This window comes from Manis javanica, chromosome 5, assembly GCF_040802235.1.
Source record: "Manis javanica isolate MJ-LG chromosome 5, MJ_LKY, whole genome shotgun sequence".
Lineage (NCBI taxonomy): Eukaryota > Metazoa > Chordata > Mammalia > Pholidota > Manidae > Manis > Manis javanica.
In genome coordinates, this window is record NC_133160.1 from 168,744,150 (window position 1) to 168,757,642 (window position 13,493).

General features: G+C 45.2%; 1 protein-coding gene across 12 annotated transcripts in view; it reads left to right on the forward strand.

The window, feature by feature from the left end:
- The window catches only part of EVC (EvC ciliary complex subunit 1), a 67,030-nt gene that overhangs the window by 19,555 nt on the left and 33,982 nt on the right, over positions 1-13,493 (forward strand). For all 12 annotated transcript variants that reach the window (XR_012131830.1, XM_073237867.1, XM_073237864.1 and 9 more), the window contains exons 6-8: positions 5,894-5,992; positions 7,583-7,720; positions 9,907-10,065. Coding sequence is in view for 11 of the 12 variants with exons in the window: in XM_073237867.1 (XP_073093968.1) it covers positions 5,894-5,992; positions 7,583-7,720; positions 9,907-10,065 (396 nt within the window). In the remaining variant the exon portion in view is untranslated. The remainder of the gene's footprint in view (positions 1-5,893; positions 5,993-7,582; positions 7,721-9,906; positions 10,066-13,493) is intronic.

Here is a 13,493-nt window from a genome sequence, read left to right on the forward strand (position 1 = left end):
AAATGGAGGGATTTAAAAGCAGATTAGATACTATGGAGGAGACGGTAATGAAATAGAAATTAGAAAAGAGGACTGCAAAGAAGCTGAGGAACAGAGAAAAAAGGATCTCTAAAAATGAAAGAATATTGAGAGAACTGTGTGACAATCCAAATGGAACAATATTCGTATTATAGGGGTACCAGAAGAAGAAGAAGAGAGAAAAATGGATAGAAAGTGTCTTTGAGGAGGTAATGGCTGAAAACTTCCCCAGTCTGGGGAAGGAGATAGTCTCTTAGGCCATGGAGGTGCACAAATCTCCCAACACAAGGAACCCAAGGAAGACAACACCAAGACATGTAATAATTAAAGTGGCAAAGATCAAGGACAAGGGCAGACTATTAAAAGCAGCCAGAGAGAGAAAAAATATCACATACAAAGGATGTGAACCCATCAGGCAATCATCAGACTTCTCAGCAAAAACCTTACAGGCCAGAAGGGAGTGGCATGATGTACTTAATGCAATGAAGCAGAAGGGCCTCAAACCAAGAATACTCTACTAGGCAAGATTATCATTTAAATTTGAAGGAGGGATTAAACACTTTCCAGATAGCAAAAGCTGAGAGAATATACCCCCCACAAACCATCTCTACACTGTACTTTGGAGGGACTGCTTTAGATGAAAGTGTTCCTAAGGCTAAATCACCAGAGGTAATAAAACCACAGTAAAGAAAGTAGAACAATCAATTACTAAGCAAATGAAAAATTAAATCAACTACCCCTAAACTCAGTCAAGGGATAGACAAAGAGTACAGAATATGATACCTAATATATAAAGAATGGAGGAGGAAGAAAAGGAGGAAAAACAGAAAAGAACCTTTAGATTGTGTTTGTAATAGCATACTAAGTGAGTTAAGTTAGACTCTTAGATAGTAAGGAAGTTACCATTGAACTTTTGGTAACCACAAATCTAAAGCCTGCAATGGCAGTAAGTACATAACTATCGATAATCACCCTAAATATAAATGGACTGAATGCACCAATCAAAAGACATAGAGTCACTGAATGGATAAAAGAACAAGACCATCTATATGCTGCCTACAAGACACTCACTTCAAACCCAAAAACATACTTAGACTAAAAGTGAAGGGATGGAAAAAGATATTTCATGCAGCTAATAAGGAGAAAAAACAGCAGGAGTTGCAGTATTTATATCAAATAAAACAGACTTCAAAACAAAGAAAAATCACAAGAGACAAAGAAGGACATTACATACTGATAAAGGGGTCAGTCCAACAAGAGGATATAACCATTATAAATATCTATGCATACAACACAGGAGCACCTACATATAGGAAACACATACTAACAGAATTAAAAGGGGAAATAGAATGCAGTGCATTCATTCTAGTAGACTTCCACACTCCACTCACACCAAAGGACAGATCAACCAGACAAAATAAGCAAGGAGACAGAAGCACTGAACAACATATTAGAACAGATGAACCTAATGGACATCTATAGAACACTCCATCCAAAAGCAACAGGATACACATTCTTCTCAAGTGCACATGGACCATTTTCAAGAATAGATGATATACTAGGCCACAAAAAGAGCCTCAGTAAATTTAAAAAGATTGAAATTGTACCAACCAGCTATTCAGAACACAAAGGTATGAACTAGAAATAAATTACACAAAGAAAATAAAAAAGCCTTCAAACACATGGAGCCTTCACAACATGCTCCTAAATAACATAACCAATGGATCAATGACCAAATAAAAACAGAGGTCAAGCAATATATGGTGACAAATGACAACAATAATTCAACACTGCAAAATCTGTGGGACACAGCAAAGGCTGTGCTAAGAGGGAAGAATATTGCAATACAGGCCAACCTCAGGAAAGAAGAACAATCCCATATGAACAGTCTAAACTCACAATTAATGAAACTAGAAAAAGAAGAGAGGCCCAAAGTCAATAGAAAGAGGGACATAATAAAGATTAGAGCATAAATAAATAAAATCAAGAAGAATGAACAATAGAAAGAATCAATGAAAGCAGGAGCTGGTTCTTTGAGAAAGTAAATGAAATAGATAAACCCTTATCCAGACGTATCAAGAAAAAAAGAGAGTCTACATACATAAACAGAATCAGTAATAAGAAAGGAAAAATCACTATGGACACCACAGAAATACAAAGAATTATTAGAGAATACTATGAAAAATTATATGTTAACAAACTGGATAATCTAGAAGAAATGGACAACTTTCTAGAAAAATACAACCTCCCAAGGCTGACCCAGAAAGAAACAGAAAATCTGAACAGACCAGTTACCACCAATGAAATTGAAGTAGTAATCCAAAAACTACCTAAGAACAAAATCCCTGGACCAGATGGTTTCACTGCTGAATTTTATCAAACATTTAGTGAGGACGTAATACCCACCCTCCTAAAAGTTTTCCAAAAAGTAGAAGAGGAAGGAATACTCCCAAACTCATTCTACGAGGCCAACATCACTCTAATAACAAAACCAGGCAAAGACACCACAAAAAAAGAAAATTACAGACCAATATCCCTGATGGACATAGATGCAAAAATACTCAACAAAATATTAGCAAACTGAATTAAAAAATACATCAAAAAGATCATCCATCATGATCAAGTAAGATTTATTCCGGGGATGCAAGGATGGTACAATATTAGAAAATCCATCAACATCATCCACCACATCAAGAAAAAGAAGGACAAAAACCACATGATCATCTCCATAGATGCCAAAAAAGCATTCGACAAAATTCAACATCCAACATCCATTCATGATAAAAACTCTCAACAAAATGGGTATAGAGAGCAAGTACCTCAACAAAATAAAGGCCATATATGACAAACCCACAGCCAACGTCATACTTAGCAGTGAGAAGCTGAAAGCCTTTCCTTTAAGATCAGGAACAAGACAAGGATGCCCACTCTCCCCACTTTTATTCAACACAGTACTGGAGATCCTCACCATGGCAATCAGACAAACACAAAGAAATAAAAAGCATTTAGATTAGTAAAGAAGAAGTTAAACTGTCACTGTTTGCAGATGACATGATATTGTACATAAAAAACCCTAAAGAATCCACTCCAAAACTACTAGATCAAATATTTGAATTCAGCAAAGTTGTAGGATACAAAATTAATATGCAAAAATCTGTTGCATTCCTACTCACTAATGATGAACTAGCAGAAAGAGAAATCAGAATAACAATTCCATTCACAATTGCATCAAAAAGAATAAAATACCTAGGAATAAACCTAACCAAGGAAGTGAAAGACCTATACTCTGAAAACTACAAGACACTCATGAGAGAAATTAAAGAAGATACCAATATATGGAAATGCATCCCCTGCTCATGGATAGGAAGAATTAATATTGTCAAAATGGCCATGCTGCCTAAAGCAGTCTACAGATTCAATGCAATCCCTATCAAAATACCAACAGCATTCTTCAATGAACTAGAGCAAATAGTTTTAAAGTTCATATGGAACCACTAAAGACCCCAAATAGCCAAAGCAATTCTGAGAAGGAAGAGTAAAGCACGGGGGATTACGCTCCCCAACTTCAAGCTCTACTACAAAGCCACAGTAATCAAGACAATTTGGTACTGGCACAAGAACAGACCCACAGACCAACGCAACAGACTAGAGAGCCCAGATATAAACCCAACCATATATAGTCAATTAATAGAGGACGAAGGAGCCATGGACATACAATGGGGAAATGACAGCCTCTTTAATAACTGGTGTTGGGACCACTGGACAGCTACATACAAGAGAATGAAACTAGATTATTGTCTAACCCCATACACAAAAGTAAACTCGAAATGGATCAAAGACCTGAATGTAGGTCATGAAACCATAAAACTCTTAGAAGACAACATAGGCAAAAATCTCCTGAATATAAACATGAGCAACTTTTTCCTAAATGCATCTCCTCAAGCAAGGGAAACAAAAGCAAAAATGAACAAGTGGAACTACATCAAACTAAAAAGCTTCTGTACAGCAAAGGACACCATCAGCAGAACAAAAAGGCATCCTACAGTATGGGAGAATATATTTGTAAATGACATATCTGACAAGGGATTGACATCCAAAACATATAAAGAACTCACATGCCTCAACACCAAAAAGCAAATAACCCTATTAAAAAATGGAAAGAGGATATGAGACAGACAATTCTCCAAAGAAGAAATTAAGATGGCCAACAGGCACATGAAAAGATGCTCTATACCACTAATTATCAGGGAAATGCAAAATAAAAACCACAGTGAGATATCACCTTACAGCAGTAAGGATGGCCAGCATCGAAAAGACTAAGAACAACAAATGCTGGCAAGGATGTGGAGAAAGGGGAACCCTCCTACACTGCTGGTGGGAATGTAAGCTAATTTAACCATTGTGGAAAGCAATATGGAGGTTCCTCAAAAAACTAAAAATAGAAATACCATTTGACTTGGGAATTCCACTCTTAGGAATTTACCCAAAGAATACAAGTTCTCTGATTCAAAAAGACATATGCACCCCTATGTTTGCTGCAGCACTATTTACAATAGCCAAGATATGGAAGCAACCTAAGTGTCCATCAGTAGATGAATGGATAAAGAACAGGTGGTATGTATACACAATGGAGTACTATTCAGCCATAAGAAAGAAACAAATCCTACCACTTGCAACAACATGGATGGAGGTAGAGAATATTATGCTCAGTAAAATAAGCCAGATGGAGAAAGACACGTGCCAAATGATTTCCCTCATTTGTGGAGTATAACAACGAAGCAAAACTGAAGGAACAAAACAGCAGCAGAATCACAAACTCCAAGAAGGGACTAGTGGTTATCAAAGGGTATGGGTGGGGAGGGAGGGAGAAAGAGATTGAGGGGTATTATGATTGGTATCCATGGTGTATGGGGGGGTCATGGGGAAGACACTGTAGCACAGAGAAGACAAGTAGTGACTCTGTGGCATCCTACTACACTGATGGGCAGTGACTGCAATGGGGTATGGTGGGGGACTCGATAATATGTAGTAGCACATTGTTTTTTATGTGAAACCTTGATAAGAGTGTATATCAATAATACCTTAATAAAAAACTAAAGATGTTCAACATCATTAAGCCACTAGAGATGTGCAGGTCAAAGCCACAACAAGATACTACTACACATCTATCAGAGCAATGTGAAAAATAGTGACCATACCAAATTCTGCTGAGGATATGAAGACACTGAGTCACTCATACATTGCTGGTGGGGATGTAAAATGCACTGAAAAACAGGCCAGATCTCCTAAAGCTAAACATGCAATTCCCAGAAGACTCTGTAAGTGCACTCTTGTGCATTTACCCCAGAGAGACAGAAACAGGTTTACACAGAAACCTGTTCATGGATGTTCACTTCAGTTTCATTCATAATAGAAATAGCCAGATGTGCTACAAACTGTGGAGATGGTACCCTCAGACTTCGTTGGGTATCTGCACTTACGGGAAGACCCTTCCTGGTTTAGAGGACATCGCCATCCATGGATTCAGGAGGCTGATCACCATCCCAGTCCACACACCTGTCTCTCTAATTCTTTCCACAAAGAAGCCAACCCCCCTTTGCCTGTCATGTTGTCTAGACTCCTGTGGAGCAGGGAATATGACCGGCTGACACCGAGGTCGCACCGAATGAATATTGAGTAAATGAAGAAATGAGGCATTTTTCTAGAAGTGTCATGAAAATGGGCCATTGTCATGATCTATAATCTGAGGTCCTCTCCTATAGAAAAACGTCTGTGTGTAGAGAGGGGGAGATAAAGAGAAGGGGGAGGGCGGGGAGGGGGGGCGATATCATCGTTTAAAACTTTCTCTTTGTTCTGTTTCCTTTTTTGGCAATAGATGTTCATCCAGATTTTTAAAATGTGCCTTCTGGAACTTTTTCCTAAAAAGAAGTCTGATGATGAATTATACCAGAAAATTCTTAAAAAACAAGAAAATGTAAGTCTCCAACCTGTATTTCAAGGACACTTAAAAATACTTTAGTATAATATATAAAACATAATATATGCAATTACTTTTGCTTTCATCTATAAAAATAGTTTATAACAGTGTATACTTTTTAACACAATATAATTATATGTAAGAATATGTATACAAGTAGTAAAGTGATAGTGCACATTGTCAAAACTTAGAAAAATAATTGGAAGCAAAAAAATAGTGTTTTCATATCTAGTCCCCAGAGGCAACATCTGTTCATGTTACCTTCTGCAGAAGTTTGGGGTGTTTTTCAATATGTCTATTTGTTTATTGGTTCTATCTGTTTATACTACTTTGTATTCTCCTCCTCAGTTATTTTATACAAAGTTTACATTGTTTCATGAACAGCAAAATGGGTCAGGGCTTGGAGTCAGGTTGGTGGAGGTTGAGATCCTGGTTCCATCGTCCTCAGAATCCCAGGGGTGATGGGACAATAATTCCCGTCCCACGCACTGACAAAAAGGGTAAGGGCCATGTGTGGGACGCACAGAGCAAGCTAACAGTCAGACCCAGGAAGCATGGTAGCCGCCGTCTCCCTCGTCACCACCGCACGCCAGCCACATCTCCGCCATGCCCGTCACCACGGTCACCATCCTCACTACCATCATCCCCACCGTTACGTTCCTGACAGTCATCGCTATCACCGGGAGGTTTGGGGGTTGCAAGGAGTGTTTTCTCCCCACCCCCTGGCTTCCGTGGGGAAGGGTTACTCGCTCCATCCAGGGAGAGGCGATCATCACCAATGTCGTCACCCCTCGGTACCCCCACACCCAGGATTATCGTCGGCAGGTAGCGCACAAAGTGCATTATTTTCTCACACATTATTTTATTTTACTGTGTGCACCAGCCCTGTGATTAGCCATTATTATTATTGCTTAGAGCAAAGGAAACTGAGTTTAAATGACTCTCCAATGACGGAAGTACTGATAATGGTGGTGATACTTGTACTACGGTTGACCCTTGAACAACAAGGGGGTGGGGGGTGCCAACCCCCACCCCGTGTGGCTGAAAATCTGCATATAACTTGACTCACCAAGAGCTTCACCTCTAGCAGTCTACTGTTGATAAAATAAACTGGTATCTACACATATTTTAGGCATTCAGGACATACCTAATTTGTTCTTATTTTTATTTGCTATTTCTATGCAACACGGTTCACTTGTGAACTTTTTCAAATTGTCCCACGTCTCCCCAGAATTTTCCAATATATTTATTGGTTCCAGATGTCATGACATTTTTCAGGACTTCATAAGGATTGAAAGATACTATTTCACTGTTTTTTTACGTATGGTCTGTTTTTTGGGGTGGAGGGTCGGGGGAGGAAGAATATAGAAAAAAATTATACATTCTTCTTCAGGCTCTATGGTTCATAAGCAAAATAGATTTCTGTCATTAAAACTTCAGTAGGACAATTCCTAGAGCATTTAATTATGGTTAAGAAATGTTTTATGATGATGTGGTGAAAAACAAAAGCATTTCTTTTCTAGAATTTAAGATACATTCGATTTTTTTTCTCTGTTTATTTGCTTTTTTTTTCTTTTTTCCCCCCAGGATCTGGAGGAATTAGAAAAGGGACTTCGGGTCAAACTGTCAAATACGGCAATGCTGGGTGCTGAGGATGCTGAGTACATCACCCTGGCGGACGTGGGAAAGAAGGAAAGGGAATACTCTGAGCAGCTAATAGACAATGTACGTGGTGGATTTTCTTTCCTGCCTAAATGCCATGGTTTCTGGGACCATTACGTTGGCGAGATTAAGGCGATAGTGCCTGGAAGCATGTCTGATGGTTGCGTGCCCTGTCGTGTTCTGCCCTGCAGACAGGGATCCAGTTTCTGAAGTTAAGCTATAGAGAAGGTCTAATTAAGAGGCCAAGAGTTACTGAGACTCTTTTTTTTAAATGAATTCCCATTGTTTAAATTTTAGATTGCTCTGTTTTATCATCCAAAGTGAAGATTGCTCTGATGCTGTCTGTCATTGCTGCCCCATGGGCCAGAGCCAATGCCAGCTGCTCACTTCTCAGACCCGAGGCATCTCTCACAAGAGCCTGTTTTAAATTCCAGAGAAGATGGTGTCCCTAAATATTTCTTTTCTGCTTTTGGGTTCCACTACCCCCTGTTCATTTATTATTATGTATTTAGCCAACATTTTGTTGGCACCCGGTGTTGCGCAGGACCCTGCGGTTTCAAAGGGAAGTCAGTCCTGGCGCTGGGGGAGCGATGCTCAGGCCAGCATGGTGGGGGCCAGTGGGTGGGCAGCGGGGACTTCATGGGCTCCAGGGGTTGTGAGGGAAGAAGACACTGGGAGGACAGGCAGAAAGGGGAGAGGAGCTCATCTTACCCCGGGGTTCGGGCAGTCTTCACAGATGAAAGGGCCACCGAGAAACCTTGGGAGAAGAGTGGATGGATGGATGCTGGCTGGTGGCCGGGCGGAGAAGGGGGCCAGGGATGGCTGCGAGGCAGACAGAGGGAGATAAAGCCAGAGATCTGGCCTGAGGGTTTCATCTCCTGCCAAGGAGGTAGGAGTCACTGAGGGTTGCAGGGGAGGGTGGCTGGGTCCCATTTCTGTTTTAGGACCTCGCAGGCTGCCGGGTGAGGGCAGTCATGAGCTCTGGGGCTGGTGCAGTAGGAATTCCCTGAAGGCAGCTGCATCTGGGATGGAGATGCAGTAAGATGCGCTGAGAGGGTGGCCTGTAATGAGCAAGGGGGCGGGGGCAGGAAGGACAGGGGTGAGGATCAGAAAGGGAAATCAAGACCCTGGGACCAAAAGCAAGCTGACAAGAGTGGGGGATGTCCGGGACGGGGAGCCTCCACTAGGCTCAGCTGGGAGGGCATGGAGAGGGGGCATGTGTGAACTGGCGCCTCTCTCAGAGTTTGGTGTCCACTTCTGGCACCTCATGCAGCTCAGTGAACAGGCCTGGCCTTCTGGCTGTGCCCAGCCCCTGGGAGGGGGCTGCTCGGATTGACTCAGCATCTCAGGCGGCCATTTCTCCCCACCCTCATCAGCCTCGGCTTCTGGTCCCACTAAGCCCTGACCCTTCCTGTGCCCTGTCCTGTAAGAGGTGTTCATTCCCGCATCTGATAGGCAGCGCCAAATTGGAGGAAATCACGGCTGACTGCGCCGGAACCAGGCCTGCCTCCGCCTCCGTTAGCTCTGTGGCCTCACAAATGACCTAAGTTTCTGAGCTTCTTTCTGTCCCTCCTAATACATATTTTACCTTGAAGTAAAATGCATGGAATACCGAATCTGGTCCAGAACCTGCATGCCATAACGAAAGTTGCTCTGACTCCTGGTATCATTGTTTTTGTAGCAACAAGAAGGCACAATTAAGCCATGTGGAGAGTCCCACCTCCACTCCTGATAAGATGGGAGGAAAGGAAAAAGATTTTAAGCAGAATGTTCTCATGGTCAGCATCATCTCTGCCATATTTCTCTTTAGTACTTGTAGGACCGTAACTAATATTTCAATGGCTATTTGTGCTTTTATTTCCAGGACATGTTTAATCGCTTTCAAAGATCTGGAACCTTCCAGGGGCCCACTGTCAAATTTCACGCACCCCCCAGGCAGCAGCCACGATCTGTTTAAGAGTCTTTAAGCTGTGTAAGCGGGTCTCGTGCTTTCCTTTCTGATCAGTAGGGCACTGGTGTTGGCTGAAAAGCCACCCCAAACTGACTGGCACTTACAATAGAACCAGGAGGAAACTCTCTGTAGAATGTGATGATTGTCAAGATAAACTCACTCCCATTGTAGAATTGTCCAGAATCTCACTTTGTGATAAGGAACAAATTGTGATTCCCAAGCATGAACCATCTAGCTTTATAGCTTTCTTAAATAAGTTTTCTCCCCCTACCTCTCTCTTCTCGTTCTCATTTCACAGATGGAAGCTTTCTGGAAACAGATGGAAAACACCCAGCACCTTCTTGTGGACCAGTTCAAGTGTTCTAGCTCCAAAGCCCGACAGCTCGTGCTGACGCTCACGGGAAGCATGATTTTGGCCGAAGGGCTGTTGCGCGACTCTCAGGATCTGCAGGCTCTGGTAATGCTGCAGGGGTCAGGGAGGGGACACGGCGATGCTCAAATGAGAGATGTGGGACCCAGAGCTCGAAGCCCTGTAGAGATGATAAAGGTGAAGGCCTTCGCACTGCAGGTGGGCATACAGAGCCCAGAGGAAAGCAGTGAATCCTTCCATCTGCCCGTCCATCCCTCCATCTGTCCATCCGGTCCGTACGTGGAGATGCCGGCCAGCTCAGTACTTAGGCGGCCTAGAGCACCTGTTCTCAGTTCTGCCTGCACATTGAAATGATCTGGGGAACTTTAAAAAGTGCTGACGTATGGGTCCCTAATGGGTCCCCACCCCAGAGAGTCTGACTTAATCATTCTGGTTTTTATAAGCCCCAGGGGGCCACAGCGAGCCGTCATTGTTGACGCCTACTGGTGTGGACTGAGCTCCGATTTGCTCCCCTGACTTCCCCACGAATCTCCTGGGGAGCTTTTTAGTAAAAGGCCAAAGACTTACATGATCTGAAGAGAAACCAGAGTGTAGCCTGGGCGCTTTCTAAAAATGGCTGGCTGGGCCTTGTGCCCAAACATACAATCTGATTGGTCTGAAGGGGAGGCCCTGGCACTGCTGGTTTTAAAACTCCCCACATGGTCCTGATGTGTGACTGGGGGGTGCAAGCCACTGGTGTAGTGCTGTCTGCACATCTGACTTTGAGCGTCAAGGCTCACTTGAAGCTGTGTGACCTTGAGCTGGTTACTTAACCCCTCTGAGCTCCATTACTGTTATTTATAAAAGGAGTTGCTGCAGACAGAGCCTGGGGAGGTGCCTGGTGACCTGTAACACCCTTGTCACCAGGAACTTTCTCTGTGGAGGTCTTGGTCTGCCCTGCCAGGTGCAAGGCCCTGGGTGCCATGCGCCCACTGCCTTGTCCTCTGACCTTGGGAACTCATGCATTACATTTCACACCTGCGCACTCAGCCGGCTCAGAAACCCCCAGTGACTGCCCTGCCCTCAGCGCAGACTTAGCTCCTCAGGCCCATGGAGCTTGCCCTGCTGAGCCGGGCCAGTCCCTGCCACTTACTTCTCTGCAAACCACTCCCCCCTCAGCACGGTCCACAGACCAGGGGCGTCAGCCTCCCCTGCGAGCTGGTTAGAAGTGCGGAACCTCCCCTCCCAAATCAGGATCCGTATTTTAACAGACTCCCAGATGCACACAGCTATGTGAGAACTTTATACACTTTTGCTAATCATGTGCACATATAGCCTCCTTTTCCTCCTCCGCACTGCTAAGCCAGGCAGAGATATTTGACTCACCACGAGCAGAGAAAGAGTCACTGAGTGGCTCACCAGGCTCCCATCCCGTCCAGTGGCATTGCCGAGCCTGGGCGCCCAGCCTCCTGCTTTGCTGTCCAGTACCCTTTGAATTGGATTTTAATTTGATAAGGGTGCCAATATGAATGCTCATCGAAGGCGAAAGACTTTTTCTCTTTTCTTTTTATTTAAAAATCCTGTCAGCAGGGTATTGATGAAAAAAAAAATGTATCCTTAGCTGACTCTGGTCAAAGTATTAGCCAGTAAGTTCCAAATAGGCTGAAGGGGAAGAATTATCCAGGTGGTCCATACGCCCTCACTTCAGTCAACACTCAATGAGCACCTACTGTGCACCACATTGTTTCAGAAACTGTGCTACAGACTTGAACTAGAAAGCTGAGCTCAGGTTTGCTACTTTTTAGCTCCAAGTCCTTGAGCTGTTACTATACCTTTCTGTGACCCAGTTTTGTTACCTGTAAAGGGGGCATCAGAATAACACCAGCTCTGAGAGTGCTGGAGTGACAATACATAATTCCTGTAGAGCAGGGCTTGGCGCATGCAAAGTGGTCAGTATGTGTCGGAGATTAGACTCTGCAGGCCACATGCCAGCGGGCCAAATGGACGTAAACAAATCATCAGAACGGTGCGTGGGAAGGGCCATAGTCACGGTACAGAAGAGGGACGGATTAGCTTTGCCTATGTCCCAAGTATCCAAAAAAAAGAATTTAAATTCTCGGACTGGCATCTGGGTAATTCTGGCCTGGGCAGGTGGAATGCGCACATGCCATCACTGAGTATCAGCCTGAAAGAACCCTGGAGAGGGCCGAAAGGTCATCAGAATCAGTCTTTTAGGATGTAAGAAAAAGGAGATGTCAAGAGAGGTGGAGGACCTTCTGTAGGTCATTATGAGAGCAGCTTGCCTTCATGAGCACCTGTGCTCTGGCCACTGTTTTAAATGCTTTACGTATTTTAACCTAATTAATGCTCACAGCAACTCTGTAAATTGGTGTCAGATGAGGACGCCGCCCTGGGCCGCGCAGCCCTGAGGAGGGCAGCCAAGCTCAATGCTGGGGCTGGACGCTGCCTGGCCCCCAGCCGGCGGGCCCTGCCCCGCCCCCCATCTCCCTCTGCACCCCCCGCCTTCCCGCTGATGCCCTCCGCTCAGGCTCACCTCTTTCCACTCCGGTCTTCCCTGGAGTATAAATCAGAGCCTCCGCTGTCAGCGGGGCAGCCTCACCGTGCGACCTCCCAGGGGGCTGCAGCGGAAGGTGGGCACCTCCCTCCCCGCCTGGGTCAAGGCGGAGCGGAGCCGCCCCTCCGCGCGCACCTGGCCCCGGGCGCTTATCCTCTCGCGCCCCCTTGTGGTCACGGGCCCTTGTTTACTTGGAGGCAGGGAAGGTTCCAAGCTGCCATCCCTGGGCTAGTATTTTGCCTCCGGAATAAAGCTCAGCCTTCATCCTGTTCACACACTGATAGAACACGTTCCTGTGCGGTTCAGCAAACAGGCCTCCCAGCGCTGGGCGGAGGGTGGCTCTGTCTTCGTGAGCTTTCAGTCCAGCCTGGGACTGCCCTAGTGATTAGGGGCCATGGAGCTCAGGTGTGGGAGCTGGTGGGGGGGAAGAGATCGGGGAAGCTGCCACACAGCCCGGAGGGGGAGAGTGTTCAGGTGGGAGGGCCGTGTGCACAGAGGCCCCTGTGCAGAGCTGAGTGTCAGGTGTGCCGCGCAGCCAGGAGCAAGGAGACGAAGCCAGGCCTGGTTCTGAAGGTCCTGCAGGGCCCAGTGCACCGCGCCCAGGCGCCTAGACGTGGTTTGAAGGCAGAGCCTGGAGGGGAGGGTCTGGGCTAGGGGATGACAGAGCCACGTCTGCATCTCGCAGAGGCCCTGCCTGCCTTGCAGGAGTGGAGCGTAGAGGGGACAGGTCGAGGCTGGGAGAGCAGGAGTGGACAGTGGCTGCAGCCCAGGGCAGGAGGGAGCAGGGCCTGTGCTGGGTGGGCCCGTGGGAAGTGGGTGGGTGGGGGCGTGAATGAGGCACGATTGCCCCTGTTGTGGGCAGAAGGGGACTGAGGCCAACTGGGACCTCTGCCAGTGCCAGGTGGTTGGTGGGGCCATTGCCGGGTGGGAAGGCATCCTCCCCTGAGACGCAGGGCCACCA